The following is a 20,494-nucleotide window of genomic DNA, read 5'->3' as shown; positions in this document are numbered from 1 at the left end:
ACAGTTTTGCTTATCCAAGATACAGTTTCATCTTGAATTCTAGTTGGTATATGTTTAGGGTAAGATGAGACTAGTTACACATACTTGAATGCGAACAAACGCTTCAGTACTAGTCTCTCATTAGAAGATTGTGTAGTATAATTGATCTTCAGTAAAACAAAGATGGCTTCATTTTAGTGTTGCCAACCTGGTGAATGCAAAAGATTGCTGTCGTACACAGCTACCAACTTATAACTGCATATTTCAAAAGAGAATTTTACTAGAAGATGTTTACTTCAAATATATGGGGCACTAACAGAAATATTGTACTTGCAATGACAATATGAGTCAGCTCTTAGGTAGAGTTCTTTGTTTTTATTTTGTATTTTCATTGTGTGTGTCATTATTTTGAATAACAGTCATTTATCCTGTTTAAGGTATTGTGTTCTAATTATTCTCTCTTAGGGTTAATAAGATATTGTGGTGATAGGCTAACAGAGGAGCATGTTGATCTTTTGAAAAAAAATGTTTTTCTTACTCTTCAGCTATCTGTAAGCAATAACTTCGAATTTATTTTTAGTATTATGGCTTTTTGGTACATCTTTTCTGTACTGGTTGTTTTATCTTCTGAAGAATGTAGTGTTTATTCTTTCCAACATAGCTTTTAAATTTATCAGGCTGTATTTTAAACCTTTGCAAGAACGGATATTTGTTGTACTCTTCACAGAAATCATAAGTGACATCTCAAAGTGCTATGTAAAATTAATGGAACTTTAGGGATCTCGGATATACCCTTTTAGGGTCTGAGAGGAAACTACAGTCCTTCAAAAGGCTATGAACCACTCTCCCTCATCACTTCTTATGATCCAATTAAAAAATCTATAGTAAAAGTAGAAAATTCTTACAGCCTTAAGTTGAACAGAAGGATGTGTATGTTTATATATTTCTTCATCTGTTAATGTATTATACCTTATCAAGTAAGTTTCATGGTATTTACAGGAAATAATAGCATTTAACTTTAATTTTTGAGTGTGGAAACAGAAATTAATGCTGTTAAAGCAAACATGAGCCTCTGTTTGACAAAACTTTCCTTTAACAGTTAAATCTTTAAAGGATAACATCTGTTTTTCACAAAGCATGGCCATTTATACCATGGCAACAGAGCATTTTCTGAAAAGTCATTGAATGTACACTTCCCAGTATCCTAATTTCATCAGACTAGGAAAGAAATAAAAATCAGGAGTGTCTTCCATGAGAATTTCTTGCAACCATTAGTACGATGATCACAGGTAGGGATTCAAATAATGTGGCTTTTCATAAATGCTGTTGCTGGCTCAACATAGAAAGCAGCTTATAAACTTGAGATATCACTCTGAGCGTCATTGATGGGTAGTGAATCCTTGGAAGAATTGTAAAACATGTTATTTGTGATTGCTGCTGGCAGATAGTTGATCAGTCTAATTCTGCACCAGCTGTGGCATTTAGACGATCAATAAGATTTTCCCAAAGAAGGATAGATTGCCGCTGCTGTTTTCAAGAATACACCTGAGACAGAAGGTTGTAAATAGCTGAGCAGAGAGATGCTGGGAAAAGACAAACAAGCAAACGAACAATGTTCCTAGCCACTGGCACTAGTCTCCTAAAGGAAATCTCAATAGGAGGGTTCCTTCAACTCTATTCAAGGGCTGAAGTTGTGTTTGTCATCAGAAATACTTCACCCAGCTTCAGACCAATAATCTTTTGTCTTGTTCAACTTCAAATTTAACTTTTTTTCAAAGGCCTACTGCAGTGGATGGCTCAGAAGAGATAGCATGTTCTGTGGTAGTGATAACACCATATGGAAAGATTTGTTTGGGAGGGGAAGCACGGAAATGAATATTCATGTGAAAAATCTACTATATATGAAATCTGATTTTGTTTCTTAATGTTATTTTCACTTTGGATGTATATTTCTATTTGGATTTGAGTCTGAAAAATTGGACAAAATACTCCCTGAACCTCCTAGGGAGATATGAAATGTATTCAGGTTTATATTTATATCTAGACTCAGGCTTATATTTATCAGGTTTATATTTATATCTAGATTTGAAAAGCTTGTCCTATTTTGTATTTTTGGAAGTTACGTGAGTTATTACTGTAACTAGTGCAAGTAAACAAATGTTTTGATCTCACTGCCTTATCCACATCTTTCAATTTCAGTGTGCAAGTGTGTCAAATACAACAGAAGCAAAAAAATTATTTAGAGATCCTGGCACCTTGCCGTTAGTAGTATAATCTCAGAAAATTCTGGAAAATCATTAAGCATAAGACAGACATCACAGGAGTTGTGAAATAGATACAGAAATAAACACCTGATATGTATATGAAATGAATTTTAGACTTAAAGTACAGAAACAACAACTGGATTTTATGACTCTCTGGGGGTTATCATGCTGAAACTGAAAAGAGTAAAATTAATACTATTAACAAAAGAAATATTATACAAAGGGAAATGTTCCTTTTTCTGAATATATAGGGATATCTTATCTAGTTAAAGAAAAGAAGGGAGAGGTTTTGGTCCAAGATTTTGGATTTGGCTGCCTGAAATTGATATTCTTGAGTAAGATATTTGGCTGATTTTCCTGTATTTTAAAAGTTCGACTTCAAGGGATTGAGAGTATTGTTTTTGTATTACTACATTTTTGGAAGAGAAACAGTCTTCACCTTGAAAAATGAATACTATATATTTTTGTTATTTATTATTGTTATTTATTGCAGGAACACCAAGACAATATACTAGGAAATACAATGCAAACTGCAGTTGCCTTACTGAATAACATGGTTGCTAACAAAAGCACAAACATGATGCTACTCTTCACAGAAGGTATGTCTTTACATTTGGTTATTCTGCTTTATACAGATGCTTCCCAGTCCGTTGCAATATCTTGCACTGTGTGAAATGTTTGTTTGTATATATTTATATTCTATAGTGGTTGTTTAATAATCACATACCTGACTGGTACTACTCCTTACTTCTTCTACTTTGCCTTCATTTACTTTCTATATTTTGGTTAGAAATTTAACTTTAGAAAGCTGTTCCCTCAAGGAGATGTGGTTATAAAAGAATTACTGACTAGAATTTACATTATGCCTCTGAAGAATGGCTTTGGAAAAGTGTGGGCTAGAGCTCTGACCATAACAGTGCAGAGGGCAGGCATAGAGCACCACTGCAAATTCCTCTTTTTCTCACTGCTCAAATCTGCAAAAGAATGTTATAAAATAATTTTACACTTAAATGTCCTACTAAGCCAACTCCTTTATGTTTTTTATGCTGCTGGTAGTACCTCAATGCTCTTTCATGTCTCATGTACTCCTAAAATAAAATGCATCTCTTCCATCATGATAGTTTCCAAATCAAAGAAGTGGGGTAGCAACATTATTAAAGTCTTTTATCATTTCCTTGTGCTATGTCATAAATAACTTCAATAATGTTTTCAGACTATTAGTGATTGGATAACTCTAACTTGGGCTCACTGAACTTCATCATCCTAACTAGGAAAAACAGCACAGCAACCAAAAACAATTTATCTGAAGTAAAATATCCCTATCTTCTCCTATCCATTTTACCAATGGGTTGTAGCCATTGCTTTGTTGATTAAGGGCCTAACTGTCAAGTGCAGAACTTCTAAAATTTGGTTTTTAAAATGTTATGAAGGTATTGATTTTGTAATTGTAGCCTGTAAAGCTGTCTTCAAATGAAACTGGGAGAAATGTTATTCTGCCCAAACTGGAAGTCTTTTTATCCTTGTCATTGCTAACTGTAAATAAATGGGGTTCACTACAAGAAAATATCTTAAACTTTCTCTGCCGCCATCTTTGATGTTCAGCTTTGTCATTTTTGAATGATTTTAGTGTAAGGGAGAAGAGCGTGATCTAGTAGTGAGCTACCAAAAGAAAAAATAAATGAAAGGTTGAGGGAAGTGATTATTCTCTATTCTTTACTTGTGAGATTGCATCTGGAATGCTGTTTTCAGTTTTGGGCTCCAAACTACAAGGCATTGACAAACAGGGGCCAAGTCCAGAGGAGAGCCACCAGGATGGTTAGGAGGGTTGAACACACAGTGTGTGTATTTGCATTCTCTGCCTGTAGCATTACCTGAAGTTATTCTTTCCCAAGTGCAGAACGTTGTATTTGCCTTTGTTTAACATCAAAGAGGCTTTTGGCAGGCTGCTTCTTAAGCTTTCTAACTGTTGGTCCAACCTTTCACTGCATCAACTGCTTGCCTCATTTCAGCATCATCTGCAAACTTGCTGAAGGTGCATTTTATGCCGTTGTATTAACACTCTCTGTCCAGGCTGTTAATGAAGGCATTCAACATTCATGAGCTATTCTGCTGCCTAAGAAAAATGCTGAAGATAAAGTATGATGGGACATCCGTTTCCCTTATTTTCCCATTACAATGTGATGATTAAGTTGTGTATATATGGAGCTTTAGAAATTGAAAATCTTAAATACATGAGAATGTTATAAGGAGATCATTTTAAGGGATCAGTCCTGTCAGGTTATTTAGTTTCCAAGAGTCCAGACATTAGCAATGAGGAGTTCTTTCAATTCTATGTATGCCTTTCCTCAGCTGCCAAGAAAGCAGTATTTTTGCAGACAGATCATTCAGAGACCCCAGTCACTGTTTCCTTCTGTGCCTGCTAGCCTTTGGAACTCTGTTCTGCTCAATGGAGCTCTATTAGGTGATAGAGATTTTTTTTTTTTTTTGTTAATGGGATGCAGCTTACATGTTGAACTTTCACCTTTTTCAAGGAAATCTTGCATGATAGCACTTGCTTCATTACTACTTCTGTGATTTCAAATTAATAACAATGATACAGTTGGGTATTTCAGGGACTTGCATACAGGGTGGACTGTCTACCATTAATTTCTCTCTCCCCTGAACTGTGTCCTTGTGTAACAATACATCAGATGTGTAATGATAACCACCTGTAACGTTTAAAGGTGAATTGGAGATTAATATATGCAACTGAAGTTGCAGAGGGACTTTAAAATGGCCTTTACTGTGTTATCAGCTATTCAACATTTGTTCTGTTAACATTAACAACAATTTCCACTTAATAATCAGAGCGGAATAATATGATTCAGTTTAATTACTGAGACTGGAAGTCCGTAAAGAGACTGGGATTAGTATATGGTCTCTTGTGAAAAGTTAAGATGAGATGCTAACAAGCCAAGACAATATTGATCACTTTTAGTGTGGACTCCTAAGAATGTGAAACTTACCCTCTTTCCCTTTGTCTTGGCTTCTGGCTGCCAGTCTCTTTCCTCCCTTTCCCCATCTTTTGAAATAATTGGACAATTTTAAACTGATTTGAGAGAGCATAGAGACTGTGGGAGGGGAACCGTAATCCATCCTGCTCCCAGTTTGACACCAGTGCCAGTGACAGATGCCCAGAGCCTGGACAAGGGTCATGGGTCAGCAGGAGAGCACCTGAAGAGCAGCACAAGGGAATTCCAGCCAGTAAGTCAGCTTCATCAGAGGGGCAACCTAAATGTCTCTATGCTAACACATGTACAATGGGGAATAAACAAGAGGAGTTAGAGATGTACGCCTGCCTGTGGGACTGTGACCTCTTTGGCATTACGGAGATGTGGTGGGACAGATGGCTCCCATGACTGGAGTGCTGGAATGGAAGGATGCAGGCTCTTTAGGGGAGACAGGTGGGGGAGATAAAGAGAGGGCATCGCCCTCTATGTCAGTGAGCAGCTGGAGTGCATGGAGCTCTGCCTGGAGATGGATGAGGAGCTGACAGAGAGCTTGTGGGTCTGGATTTAAGGCAGTGCAGAGACGGTTGACATTATAGTGTAAGTCTGCTACGGGCCACCTGATCAGGAAGACCAAACAGATGAGGTCCTGTATAGACAGATAGAAGCAGCCTCATGTTAACAACCCCTGGTCCTCATGGGGAACTTCAACCACCCTGATACCTGTTGCAGGGACAGCACAGCAGGGCATGGGCAATCCAAGAGGTTCCTGGAGTGCACTGATAAGTTCCTTTTCCAAGTGATAGAGGAGCCAACGAGGAGAGGTGCTATGCTGGACATTGTTCTCACCAAAAAGAAGGGGCTTCTGGGGAATTTGAAACTCAAGGGCAGCCTTGGCTTCAGTGTCCATGAAATTATGCAATTTTGGATCCAGAGGGCAGCGAAAGGGGAGCACAGCAAGCTCATTAGCCTGGACTTTGGGAGAGCAGACTGGCCTCTTCAAGGATCTGGTTGGCAGAGTACCATGGGACAAAGCCCTGGAGGGAAGAGGGGTCTAAGAAAGCTGGTTAATATTCAAGGATCAAGATCTCCAACCTCAAGAGCGATGCGTCCTGATGAATAGGAAGTCAGGCAAAAACTCTAGGAGGCCTGCATGAATGAGCAAGGTGCTCCTGGAAAACTCAGACACAAAAAGGAAGCCTACAGAGGGTGGAAGCAAGGACAGGTAGCCTGGAAGGAATACAGAGAACTTGTCTGAGCAGTCAGGGATCAGGTTAGGAAATCAAAAGCTCTGATAGAATTGAATCTAGCCAGGGACATTAAGGGCAACTAGAAAATCTTCTGTAAGTATGTCGGTGATAAAAGGAAGACTAGGGAAATTGTGGGCCCTCTCCAGAAGGAAATGGGAGACCTGGTTACCTGGGATATAGAGAAGGCTGAGGTACTCAACAACACTTTTGCCTCAGTCTTCACCAGCAAGAACTCTAGCCACATAGCCTGGGTTCCAGAAGGCAAAGGCAGGGACTGAGAGAGTGATGAACTGCCCACTGTAGTAGAAGATCAGGTCAGAGACCATCTAAGGAACTTAGAGGTGCACAAATCCACGGGACCCGATAAGATCATAGAATATATGATCTTTTTATTTATTTATTTATTTATGTATTCACCTTCTGCGATATCTGCGATCTTTTGTTTTAAGTTTGTAACCACTGAATTCAACAGTGTCTTGGTCAATGGCTGAGGGGGGAAGCTATGCAATGATGCTACAGGATCAGTCAGCGTGTGGAAGCCCCTCACACTATAGTCCACCCTTTTGGTTAGGTGGAGTAGGAGGGAGCAGTGCCAGGGTTTTGGAAATAAGGAAAGGGAGTTGTCATGTGTTTCTGTTGTTGTTGGGGCAGCCTACTGAAAAGACATATTGTCTACATTAACCATGTTTTGTCTATTGACATGTGTTGACATACCGACAAATTTAGGCATGAGATGAACTTCAGGTCAGGTTTGGCTGTTTGATTGAGTGGTGTTAGTGTACAGGTCTGCTTAATTATGTGGAACATAATAAAAAACCAAGTTCATCATGGTACTTAATGTAGTAAAGCAGTCTTGTACTCTTACTCACAGATCCATTGTCTTTATTTTGCCTTCAGTGTTGCCTTTGTTTCTTTTATTTATTTTTATTTTTACAGGTAAATTACACAAATTAAAAATAGAAAACATTGGATCATCTTAATTGTCTGTATTTCACAGTATTTTCAAACTTTTGGGGTCCTGTTTACCACCTGGGACATATTCAAATGCAAGGAAATTAATCATTCAAACTGTTGTATCAGTAGCATTTTGCTTAGAGGAAGAGTTTGGACATTGTATATTAGAGCGTAGAGGAATGTGTGTCAAAGGCTTTACCTGCTTTATCAGGATCCTCACACTGAAGAACTGTACAAAACAGGTTGTTGCAAAACAAATTTTTTAAGTTGCTATCAGAAACTTCTGATTCTGTAGATATTTATTCCCGATAATTCCTCAAATGTATTAAACGTATGTATGTAGCTGTTTTCAGTATATATAAAAGTAATTCCAGGTAATTCTGTCTTTAGGAAAGGATTCCACTGTAAATCAAAGCTGATCTAATAAGTTGTTTGCAGCCCAGTGTTACTTACTAATGAGTTTACATTTTCAGCTTTTTTGGAATCCCATTATATTCCATAAGAGGTTTATCATAATATTTTCATTACCATCTTTTAAGGAGATGATGTATATGTGAAATTCAGCCCAATTGTATTCAATTGAATGACATGTTCCAGGCTCTACTGCTGTGATTCTGTGTTTGGCTACTATCCTGAAGTAACCATCCCCAGCCAAGTAAGCAGAGAAGCTTGTCTGGATGTTTGAAAGCTGTGATGTGGTATAGCGAATCCTAAACTTTATTCCTTATGTATTCATACTGTTGAATCTCAGGAACTAAACTAAAACTACAACAGTGAGTTTTGACATGTAGAACAACAAAACTGTTTCCAAGTTCTTTAAAAATGCAAAATCTATTAGTAGTAGTACATAGTACTTCAAGCAGTTTCTGTAAAAACTGAAGTTCTTAAGGAAAGACCTTAAGTGAAAAAGTAGAATGTTAGCTACAGCAGTTGTTATATCCAATAACATATTTAGAAAGCATGGTAAGTGCTTCAAGTGGGGACAATTACTAAAAGTGAAAAAAATCTACAATACAACCTTGTAGTCAGATCATTGTAATTCATTCGTTCCTCGTGAAAGACAGATCAGCCTTCATGGGTGAGGTATCCTATGCTGCTTTTTGTCCATGGCTTTGACTTAGTCAAATGTCAGGAGATTAACTAGATTTCATATGTCTTTGTGTGTTGTATCATTCAAATCTGTTAAATATTGCATATCCAAAAAGTAGCACTAGTGAGACCAACATCCAACTTTTCTTTTTTTTGTTTAAGGGGGGGGGGGGGGGGGGCAGGACAATCCTTTACACACATGGATCTTTAACTCAATGACAGGTAAATCGCAATGAATTAGCTTTCTAGATAGACAAACCCCAAAAGTTCCTTACTTAACTAAATCTTTGGGGGATATTTTTCTACCTTTCATACCATACAGGTAATTGCATTTTAGCTTCAGTCTCCAAAAGACATTTGATTATGCGGCCCATAGCACACTTCTTAACAACAGCTTCTAACTTCATAATAGCTTCTAGCTTCCCAGCTAGCTCTCTCCCACCTGATAAATTGTCAGCAGTCATGAAATTAGACAGATCTTCCTCCCTGCCGTACCCACCCATGCAGCAGAAGTTTGAACTCTTGTAAAGCACAAGTAAAGTGTAGGTGTGATGTGGCATGGGACTTTGATTTTAGGAACACAAATGAGTTGTTGGAGTAGCTGACTTCAAATTTGTGAGATTTACTTACAAGATGGGAATTTGTCTCAACTGACTCTAAGACAGTGGTCAAGAAAAGGACTGTGGGTTAGTCATACAAGGGAAGCGTACTTACAAGGGAAACGTGATATTTACAGAATCCTATAGAATGCATTAACAAATATATCCTTAAAACAAACTTCGTCTGTGAAGAAAGCAGACACATTCAGATTAGTTCTTAAGCCGTTTACTTGTTCTCAGTCCTCCTTGCCTTGCAAAGAACAAATTCCTGTCTGTAGACATGGGGTATTCAGTGAGGAATACTGCTTTTTCAATGTAGCGTATCAGGCAAAGAGTCATCAGGTTTTTATTGCACTGTTTTATTGTGAAAGAAAATCGCACTCTTTAGATAATTTTCAGGGTGGTTTTTTTAGTCATTATCAGTGCTTCAACTAAAAGTAACTATCCTTATGGTCAAGAGTTTTTGTTGTTATTTGTTTCTAAAAGTCAGGAGTTTTCTACAAAACTTCTGCAGGATGCTTTATAAGAATAGTTTTGTTCACTGATTGAAGACAGAAAGTGTGTGTGTGTGTGTTTTTATGAGAGTACTTTATATCTGCTTCTTGTATAGCAGCCTAAGCAAATAGATAGTTCATGTTCTACATATTGAGATTCTAGATGGAAAGAGTAGCAGGGAGAAGAAGTTAGGGAAATCAGTATGAGTAAGAACATGAAAACCTTTTTTTTTTTTTTCTGTATTTAACATTTAAAAACAAAATACTCTTCTTCGAAAATATAGGAGTGAGAAATTATTTTTAAGTACAGAAAATAAATGCAGATAGAGTACATCCTGCTGGAGTAGTTGTAGATGTTGCTACTGTAGGAAAAGTGCTCTAGTTGGGAGGTACGTGCACGTTACAGCCTCTGCTATGCAGGACGTAAGCTTTTCCCAGCAACCTGCCAGTGCTGTAGTTACTAGTTCAGCTCTTGAGCAGAGATACGTGCCTATGAACATCTAAAGATAGTCGTTATGTGTCACTATGTTTGTCTGAGTTACAGCTTATAGGAGAAGTCAGTGGTGGTTGAGCCTGAAGAAGTCTATTCTATGATGTTAGGAAGTTCAGAATGTTTTTTAACAGTATTGAGACATGTTTTGCTGACCCTAAATGCCAGTCACTCAGGTGCAAGTGTATAACATCGCATTGTTACACTTAGAAGGCGGGTGTCATAAAAGATAACTGGAAATCTTGTCAAAATAGCATAGTAGTAGCAGAGTCTTTGAGGAAAAAATAACCTGTGTCATCCTGTGATATTCAACTCTATAGCCATTTGAAAAGGATGAAAATAGCAGCTGTAATTGCTGTGAGAAACAGTTATGCCATTGAAGCAGAACCAAGCCTGTTGTTGAGAGCCGTGCCCATAAGGCGCAAAATGTCACAGCACGCTTGCCGAGACTTCAAAGGATGAAATAAGTTAATAGAGGCTCAACAGGTTGTTACATCTTGTCGTGCTGCTGCTGCACTGTGAAAGAGGGCTGGCCTTTTATGTGGCTGGAGGAGGCTTCCTGATATTGTCCCTGTGGTCAGCCAAGCAGACCATCTTGCAGCATAGCTGGCTGGTTAAACTACCTGAGGTGTCTCATTTTAATACCTAACTGATGGAAGTGAAAGAACTAGTAACAAAAAAATGTCCAAAATGTTTGAATTCAATGGTATTCAGGTCTGAGATGGCCTATGCAGAAAATGGATGATATAATCAGCTTATGTTATTGGTGAGGAGTTAATTCATTAAATAGAGCGATTTAAAAACTTGAACTGTCTATATATATGTCTATATATGTGCCAACCGTAATACAAATTTTTTATACCTGTCAGATGCCTAGAGAAAACATTAGGCTTAGACTGAGAGATTATACCGACTGATAATATTTGGAAACAGAAGGCTAACTTGAAAAATACATTTTATATGTTAAAATATGTCATTGATTTTGTACCTGAGGATGTGGATCTGTGAAGGTTCCCTGATGACAAACTCCGGATTGTAAGAAATGAGACAGTCTTAAAAGCTTGTGGTCCTTTTCACCTGCTTAGTCATAAAAATGTTTTGTTTTGTTTTTCCCTCTCCTCTAAAGGTTGTCTTCCTTGCATTCATTTGAGGTGCTGCTTTTCCCGTTGTCTAATTTAAGGAGCATCATTAGACATTACGTTAGCACTCTCATGAAGTGTAAACCAAATTGTATATTAGGACTAGTGGATTTGATCAGTTGGAGAGAAAATTAATAAGTAGGTAAAAGTGTAAATGTCATGTTAGCTGCAACTTTACTATTAATGATACAAACTATTTCAGTTGTTACAGATAATAAATAAAAACCTAATTATGTTGGTGTACTTATGTAGCTTGCCAGATATAAATAGTAAGCTAAAAGATGATATTCAAAGATTGAATTCAAAACGTAGCTATATATTTGAAAGGAGACTCGGCCTGAATACAGTTACTATGCTGTAACTTGTACAGCTATCGTTTATTTTCGATTCTAGCTTTCATATTGTCTCAATATGAAAGCAATATATCAATGCCAATTTAAGGTAAATGCAAAGTTGCAAAGGTACAAAATACTGTACACAAAATTAAACTACATCAATCATTACTCTGTCATGGGGCAGTAGTCTTCTTCAGATGCAGTTATTTGATCCTACAGAAAGAAGTTTGTTTTGTCAATTGCTATAAACAAGCACCATTTTTGGCAGGATTGATCTATGACAGATGATCTTTGAAATTTTTTCACTGGATTGAGGAATGTTTTATTGTTTTGATTTGTTTTGTTTTAAATGTTTTCAGTAGTTTTCATAGCTCAGAGACAGCTATTTTCCTTTTCTAAGTTATTTGCAGGAAAAACGTGAGCTAAACAAATGTGTTGATCTCACAAAATGACCTGTTTAAACCATTTGTGGACAATTACACTTCAAAATAATTTGCTGTTTAAAGAAGAAGGGCTACTATATCATAATGAAAAAAAACTCAAGTTATGTATTGTTTTAGGGTGGAATAGTTCAGATGAAATTGACCTTCAAAGATCAAGTCCAACTGCCTGACCACTTCAGGGCTAACCAGAAGTTAAAACATATCATTGAGGGCATTGTCCAAATGCCTCTTGAACGCCAACAGGTGTGGGGCATCAACCACCTCACAAGGAAGCCTATTTCAGTGTTTGATACCCCTCACAGTAAAGATATTTTCTTCATAAACAGTCTGAACCTCCCCTGGTGCAGCTTTGTGGCATTCCCATGTGTCCTATCATTAGTGACCAGGGAGAAGAGACCACCACCTGCCTCTGCACTCCCCCTCCTCAGGGAGTTGTAGAGAGAGCGTTGTATGTTTTTAAAACCTTTTGAAAGTCTAAATTTGTATAAAAATACAAAGTACTATTTTCCTGTGATATTCTTTTTTTGTTTGTTTTTGTTTTTGTTTTCACCCACACATTCTTTTTTGTTTGTTTCAGATTTTTACCTACAATGCTTACCTGTAGTCCTTATAGTTTGATGGGGGGATGTTTTTTCCCCTCTTCAAGATCTAATTTTATAATATTTTTAGCTTAATTTTTCCAAACACCATAAGTAATATTTTTATCTGCATTTCATATTTCAAAAATCTTTTGTATGGGTAAATTTCTTTTGAAGTCTAAAGCCATAGATCCACGTCTACACACAGATTTTCCACCATCCTAAGTCAGTGTATATTAAGGTGAGTATTTGTGTTTTTAAAGTTATTTAGGCAAGCTACCTGTCATTTACTAGCACTTTGTTCCTACAGTATTCAGTCATTGCCTGTTACAGTTGATAGGGTGACTGATTACATGCATATTTGTATCCGTGAGTATCTATATTTTATAGCAGTGCCAGCTGTGGAGGGAACATGACAGAGCTGCAAGAGAAACCTCCAGCTGAGGACAATTATTTAAGTTGCTCTGACAAAAATGCAGACATTTATTTGATGATGCAATTTGATTTTCTCTCTTTTAGGAGACTAAAAAAAAAAAAAAAAGAGATTTATTTTTTTGTTGTTATCACCCACATTTGGGGGAAGATGAGGAAAAATAAGGGTGGAAACTTCTTGTTTACCTGCATCCACTTAGTTCCAATTCCTGAGGGCCATTCTTTTTTTTCCTATCGTATTACAAGTTGCTTACGCAAACCTCTCATCCCTATTCCTGTAAGACTTGGCAAAAATCCTGTATAGTGTTGTTAATGGATTTATTTACACTTCTAAAAGATCATATTTCCTACCTATTATGCCCAGATTGTGGCATATAGCATTTTAGCCAATGATACAGCCATCAAATATGACTTATTTCTTTGGATGGCAGCAAAACTACTGTTACTATATGCATTACATAGAGATTGAAAAAACGTGATGACTCAACAGTCTTTCCAGTACAGCTTCTTGACAAACAGAGTAGCTGTGTCCTTTCCTCACACAGGCAAATATTGAATATTTTGATCCTGCCACCCAACCCAGAATGACATAAAGTGTGGGTTTACGCCATTAGTTACCTTACAAGAAAAATGCTCTTGAACTGTTATTTATTCCGCGTTTTCTTAAGAACTTACTTGTTGAGTTCAGAGAGCATATTAGTCAGACAACAATACAAGACGAGTTTTGAAGCAGTATTTTGTCTATACTGTAAGGAGAAGTCAGAGTTAAGTTAAGGAAAAGGCAGATAAAATGCCCAAAGGAATCGATTATCAAGGAAGATTTAGGGGTTTTGAGAGAAGATATGGTTTTGATAGAAGATAGAAGCCCGTGTTTGTGCTGCCTGTGACACCCACTCTTCCCAGGCTGAACTGTAGCCTACTATCCCAGCTCAGCACAGTATTCTGGCAGGCCAGGTTGTGCAAAATGTTTTACGTCAACTTGCTGTGAAACTGCTTATCTTGAAAACTTAATTATACACATCTCTCATTTCTCATGTCTACTTCCTGCAGCTTCTCTCCAGTTCTTGCATAATTCATTGACAGTCCAGTTTTGCAGATCTTAATTCCCCTGGTCTTCCCACCAGAGCTCTTTTGTTTGGCATAGATCCAGACTCGACAGATCCAGATTTCACTGTTTGTAGATTTTACTGTTGTAGCGTACTTCCAAAGTCCCTCTTCCTTAGTGCTCAATCTTCACTAAGCCTGGTAGTTTCTATCTTTCTAAAAATATTGACGGACAAAGGCAAAGGACAAATCTAGTTCTTACAGAGCGCAGAGACAAATTTTTGAGCTGATCTCAGCTATTTACAGGTGGCAACTGTAGCAACCGTATATTGGTTCAATCTAGAAAAATGTGTATTCCTGTTGTGAAACTCTTTGGGCATCTATAAAGCCATTCAACACACCAATTTTATCTCTGACCCGGAAAAATTGTTTCTGCATGTAAACAGAGGGAAGCCCTATCAAATATGCTCTGATGCCGTCATACTGTAGGGTATCTGTTGGACTCCTAGATCCTAGGTGGAAGTAGTGATCTATGTTGAATGTCTTGCAGGGCGTATTATCTTATAAAATGGTGGGGATATTACTTCATTGTTTCAAGCTATTATTAAATCTTATTTTTTGTTGTTTGTCTCTTCACTGGAAATGACATGTGGGAGGAACAAAGGAATATAAGCCCTTCATTGCAAGTTCCCTCTTCACACCCTCTTTTCCCCATCCAAATGCTTATCTCATCAAACAAAAGGATTGAACTTAATGCCTTTGCCTGAACTTGCTTTTGAGAATCAGTGGTCTGGGCACAAGCAGGCTGAAGGAGAAAAGTAGGTGCATAGTGACAGTGCAAAAGGCACAGAAGGGACACATGGAGCACAGCAAATTGCTTCTAACTGGGACAGGATGGAGAAGGCTCCTGATGTGGGAACAATGTGCATTCATTCATCATAGTGGTAGAGTTACTGGGACCCTGTAGTATCTTAATACCTAAGAAGCCCAGCAGAGCAGGCATGATAGAGCAAAAGGAAGAGGTACTAAAACAGGACTGGCATTACCAAGTTTCTTTTGCTGTTCTGTTGCACATCTTCACAGGTCACCCACTTAACAAAAAGATCCTGGCTCTCTAAACTCATTTCTGTTTTGTGGTTGCTATCTCTCTGACTGTCATTTTATCAACGTCCCTAACTTCTTTCTCACCTCTGAAGAAATTAGGCCCTTGAGCAAAGCAGAGTCCATATTCTCAGTTAAAGCATCAGATCTGCAGCAGGATCTAGTTCAGCTCATTGCTGGGGAAGATGCTATAGTTCCCTGTTTTTATTTCAAAACTGGGTGGCTTGGGTCAAGGTTGCCTGGTAGACCAAGCCAGTCCATGTGACCTCCTTAGAGTAGGAGCCAGTTCCTGTATGCACAGGCTCCACTACTCTCAGCAACATGCACCTGCACAGACAACATGTGTGCTGTCAACAGCCCAGTAAGTGAATAGACACACTCCTGTTGTGTGAGTCCTGTTTAGATGTGGGACACAGGGTGTGGAGCATTATATTCAAACACGTGGAGGCTTATTGTTCTTTCAGAGTCTGGACTGCCTTTTGATAAATCAGCTGAGCTGTAGCTCCAGCTGACAGAGCATAGTCACATGAAGCCGTGATAGTTGGGGTCAGTAGTGATGCTGCAGGAAAATGAAGGCTCTGTTGGTGTAGGATGAACTAATGATGGGGATTGGGGAAAGCACTTTTGGTACCATCTGAACTGACAGTGTGATCACGGTGTGAGGGGTTTGAGTTCAGAGATCCAGGTGGTAAGGTTTTAGAGATTTAATCAGACATGGCCTTAGAGGTATAGCCAGATGACAACAAATTAGGAAGAGTGTTGGGCGGTGTTTTCCTTACATTTTTTTCAGAAAACAGCTGAGCTGGCAGAGGAGGTTTGAGGCTAGAGCATTTATCTGGTCACAGGCACAAAACCAGATTTTAATGTCTTAAGATGTCCTGACTTCTGTTTAAGCCCTTTGATCATGTAAGTACACCAAAGCCACCTTGGACAGTTGCAGTTACTTGTCAGCTTTCATTTGTGTTCAAACCTTCATTGATGAATAATGCAGGATGTTACGGGAAACTGTGGCATAGTTTGAGTTTTGTTGTAATAAGCAACAGCAAGTGGCACTTAGTGGTTACTCTAGCCTTTGCTTTTGTGCTTTGGTCTATTAATAACAAGTGCAGAAGACTGTCACTTGAAAATTCAAGTATCTGTACTCTGTGAGTTTTCATCCCATGGAGGCTGATGTAAATAGACCAAGAGTAGGAATAAATATGTAATATCTTACAGAGCATGACTTTTCTGTGGGGAATTATATAGAGTTTCTGCACTTATTCTTTGCTACATATATGTGGAAATATTTGTCAACTGTATTTTATTTCTGCAATTTAAAACTGTTTGAAAACTTCAGAGAATTTTCTGAAGCTAAGGTTCATTGGTCCTTATCACTCGCAGTCCAGGGACTCTTGAAGGCCTAGCTAGAGCAATTAGTGCTGGTAGCATCATTCAAAGCTGATGAATGCTGTCAATTGGTGACAGCAGTTCAGTGCTATATCCATATTCTGAAGCAGTTCATATCTGTCCTGTACAGGTTTTGTCAGAAAGGCAGCTCTCAGAGTTTGAATGTGGTCTCTGAAGGATTTCGGTAGAAAGTTGCCAAAGCAGAGATATGAAGATACTTGAAGTAGATAAACAGGGTTTAATCTTATACGGCAGGAAGTCTATTATTAAAGCAGCAATCCCTTTAGAAGAATTTCTAGTTCTAAATTAAGCCGAGGATACAAATTTCCCCTGTATTTTATCACACAGTAATTATTGCAGGCTTGATCTGTCTGAGCAGTAAATCAAAAAGCTTTTCTGAATCTTTTCTGACTCTGAATCTCTCTGAATACAAAGATTTCCTAATCTAAAAAAAAATATAGATTGTAATCAATTAAAGAATTTTTTAACTGCATCTAACATAACCAAGAGATTTCATTTTAGTTATTACCTCATAAGGGATGAAACAGGGTTTATCCGGATCTGCCTTGAAGTAAAGCCCGCTGTAGGATAACTTTGCTTTATTAAATGGAATGCCATATCTAATGTGTCTCTGATATACGGAGAAGAATATTTAAGTGAAAAGGTACTATAAAGTTTACCTAATAATAGCAATAATAGTCAATCCAGAAAATGTGAGTTCCTCTTATTACTGTCTAGTTTTATTTATTTGTTTTGTGATGGAAGGTTGTACTTGCAAGTGCTGCAGAATTGGCATATTGAAATACTGTATTAAAAAACAAAAACAAATAAACAAAAAACTTAAATCTATATGAAAAGATTGCAAGTTTTGTTTTTAATATATGCCCCAAAAGGACGAATATTTTAAATGTGTGCCCCTTGAAGTCACTGTATGGCATCCACTTCCATCCTTCCCTGGGTCTTCCAGCTCGAAGGATTGTCTGAGTGCGTGAGTCTGCTTCAGGCTAAGTCAGGTGGGCTAACAGAGACTGCCCGTCTGAACACCATCAAGCAATCTAATATAGTTTGCCAGGGGAGACCAGGATGTACCCGCACATGCTCTCACACACTGTAGGAGGAGTAACCTCCAACAACTGATCACTAGCAAACATCTGGGAAGAGCCAGTGCTTGCAGTCAACAAAGCTGTTTACAGAATGAATGTCTGTCAGGCGGCCTCACTTTTGAGTTCTGTTGTATTGTCACTTATCTCTCGGGATGATAGCACTCAATTTTACATGCATCAAGGGCTTTATGCTCCCTGATTAACAAAAAAGCATCCTACTTTTGATGTACATGACATAAATTAGTGACAGAACTGGCAGCACTTCTTATGACTGCTGGGTACCATATTTCAATTCTGGAGAGCAGAAGTTTAATTTGAATACCTAATTTAAAAATAAATGTTTCTTTTATATCCAGTCCCACAAGCCTTCTGATATAAGCATTTAAGCACTGTGTGTGCATCTTCAGTGGATCCTACCTTTCCATTATGTTTTTCACTTATCTTTTTGAGGTAAATGAGCAATTATTCTCAGCTATTACAGAATGTAAGAATCAGACAGTATTTCGAGAGACTGTGGTGACAACAACGTGGTATCCAAACAAATCAAACCTGACTGCTGAAATGAGGCACTATTAATGTCTTGTCAACACTGAATAGATCCCCTGAACATCATTTTAGTCCACATTTACGCAGTATTCTCTCTTATCAATTTTGGATTTATTTTTTTTCTCATAGTACCAGAAAGCATTTGGATATTTTTATAATTCTTTGGGGAAAAAATTTGCCTTCTGATACTTTGCGTGTCCCTGCTGAACAAGTCTGTGCTCATATTCAAAGAGTTATACTCCTAGGAATGAGGGCCATCTCAGTAAATCTCAAAACCTAAATTCCCTGCCTTCATAACTTTGATGTTACGTACCCATGAGTGCTGTGAACTTAGTTGCAAACATCTTGGCTATCTTTTCTGACTTGACTCTGGTATGGTAGAGTCAGGCTGACACCAGAAGTTGAATTTGGTTGAAATTTTGTAACAGAAACCTTAACGAGATTCTAAGGTAGAAAAATTCTCATCTTTTCATTTTCAAGAAGTAACAAAAGAGGAACTCCCAAGGGATCAGTTATTACACTTTTAGAAATATTCCTCATCTTTGTATGCTTTTCTAACCGCATCTTTTCATACAGAATAACCACATTCTTGCCTAGTTTGTCTAATTTTTTATGTTTTACTGGTTTTATACTGACTAGTCAAGCATATTCAGCAGTATGTGAATATTTTATTATTCCTAGATTGTTCAAGTTGTATTTTTGCTATTTTTGTGTACTCAAATATATTTTAAAGTTAGAATCCACTTGTTTTCTATCTCTTAGCTGTGCTAAACAGTTGTTAGTCTTAATCACCTGCATGTTTGTTCCATAATTTAAATTTTAGAAGAAAGTAGATTTCAGTGCTGGGAGGATTCTCTTTGGCTTAGACAAATTTGACATGGTTCCCTGGGAAATTATCAGTCGTGAGGGCTTTCTTCACTAACAAAAGATGTCACCTCTAAACTGCCTTCTAACAGTAACCACCAAACATTGCCACTCCCGAAAAATTGAATTAGAGCCATGTCATGTCTCTTGCCTTGACTGACTGAAAGCAGAAAAATCCTGCCACTGAGAATGTCAGGTGTGTATTTCTCTTAGGCATCCACACTCAGGATAATGAATTCTTCCCTGTCTGCTTTCAGCCTTGTAGTAATGGTGACGACTGGCTTTTCTTCCCCAATTGTCATAATCCTTACCTTACCCACTTTTCTGCACTGACCGATAGTGCACAGTCCCCTACCTGCTGTATGTGCAGGAAAAGCTGAACCCCAAACCCTGTGGTATGACCCCCTGCAGTGAAATTTTTGTTCCTCAAACTTAGTGATTTTTTTACTCAGTAACAAAATGTCCACTCACTGTCTCTGTAGTAGGAATATGTGCAAAATTTTCTTCTTCAGATGCTCCTCACTTTTAAGATAAGAATAGAAAATAATTTTCATGGTAGCGTGCAAAGACTGTCTTTTTCATTCCACTGGATCTGATATCCATAACTCACCAAATCTTGATATCAGTGTTGACCTAATTTTACTTCCTAGTTTATTCTTCCCTCAATAATATTATAATACTGATGCAAATCGTTCCTAAAAGAAAATAAGTATCATTAACAAATAATAAATAAAAATAGCAAAAAATAATGAGCCTCTTTAAAAACGCCATTTTCTTATGTTGCCTGTTTTCAGATGTTCAAATCAGAAAACTTTGAGCACTATGGTTGTGATGCAAAGAATGCAAATGAAGACCAGGTTTATATAGGTAAAAGTTTTGTGAAGAATCTTCATGATGTTATGGATTATTTTAAGGGCTCAGGTACTTAGGAGCTCTTTCCTATGCAAAAGAACCTATCAGACTACAGTCCTGTGTTTCTTCGTAGCAATAATTTAGAGTCTTATTGTTAATAAGAAAAAGATTATATGTTTTCTAGGTAGTCTGGCAGTGTAGTTTCAGGTTCCCAATAAGTTATTATTTTTAGTTGTTTAAGGAAGGAAAAAAAAAAACTCAAGTCCACTCTGAAAGTAAGAGAAGGAAGAAAAGTGTAGTTAATGTATATTCCATAATATCCCTGGGGAGTCAGTTGTGTACGTGTGATACAAATGGGAAAAACAGCTCTCCAGAGAGCAGCATGAAGAAAGGAACAAAAAGAAACCTTTTTGTAAGGCTGAGGCTTTTGCTGCTGGCTGCTTGGCTGCGTGGTGGTATTGTTAGGAGGAAGTGCACCTGCTCTAACACTTTCTTCAGCTAGAAGCAGACAGGTTTGTTGAATGCTCTAATTGCTGGCAGGAATGAAAGGATTGCCTAGAAGATT

At 37.8% G+C, this 20,494-nt stretch overlaps 1 protein-coding gene across 4 annotated transcripts in view; it reads left to right on the top strand.

Moving 5' to 3' along the window:
* Positions 1-20,494, top strand: part of ULK4 (unc-51 like kinase 4) — a 240,376-nt gene that overhangs the window by 146,489 nt on the left and 73,393 nt on the right. For 3 of the 4 annotated variants that reach the window (XM_035316467.1, XM_035316466.1, XM_035316465.1), the window contains exon 32: positions 2,737-2,842. In XM_035316467.1, coding sequence (XP_035172358.1) covers positions 2,737-2,842 — 106 coding nt within the window. Of the gene's footprint in view, positions 1-2,736; positions 2,843-6,309; positions 6,496-20,494 lie in introns of those variants that run through there. The other variant, XM_035316468.1, reaches the window with a different exon arrangement.

This window comes from Oxyura jamaicensis, chromosome 2 (assembly GCF_011077185.1).
Source record: "Oxyura jamaicensis isolate SHBP4307 breed ruddy duck chromosome 2, BPBGC_Ojam_1.0, whole genome shotgun sequence".
In the NCBI taxonomy this organism is placed as follows: domain Eukaryota; kingdom Metazoa; phylum Chordata; class Aves; order Anseriformes; family Anatidae; genus Oxyura; species Oxyura jamaicensis.
Note: the sequence above shows the minus strand (reverse complement) of the source record. Positions and strands in the feature narration are given on the sequence as shown.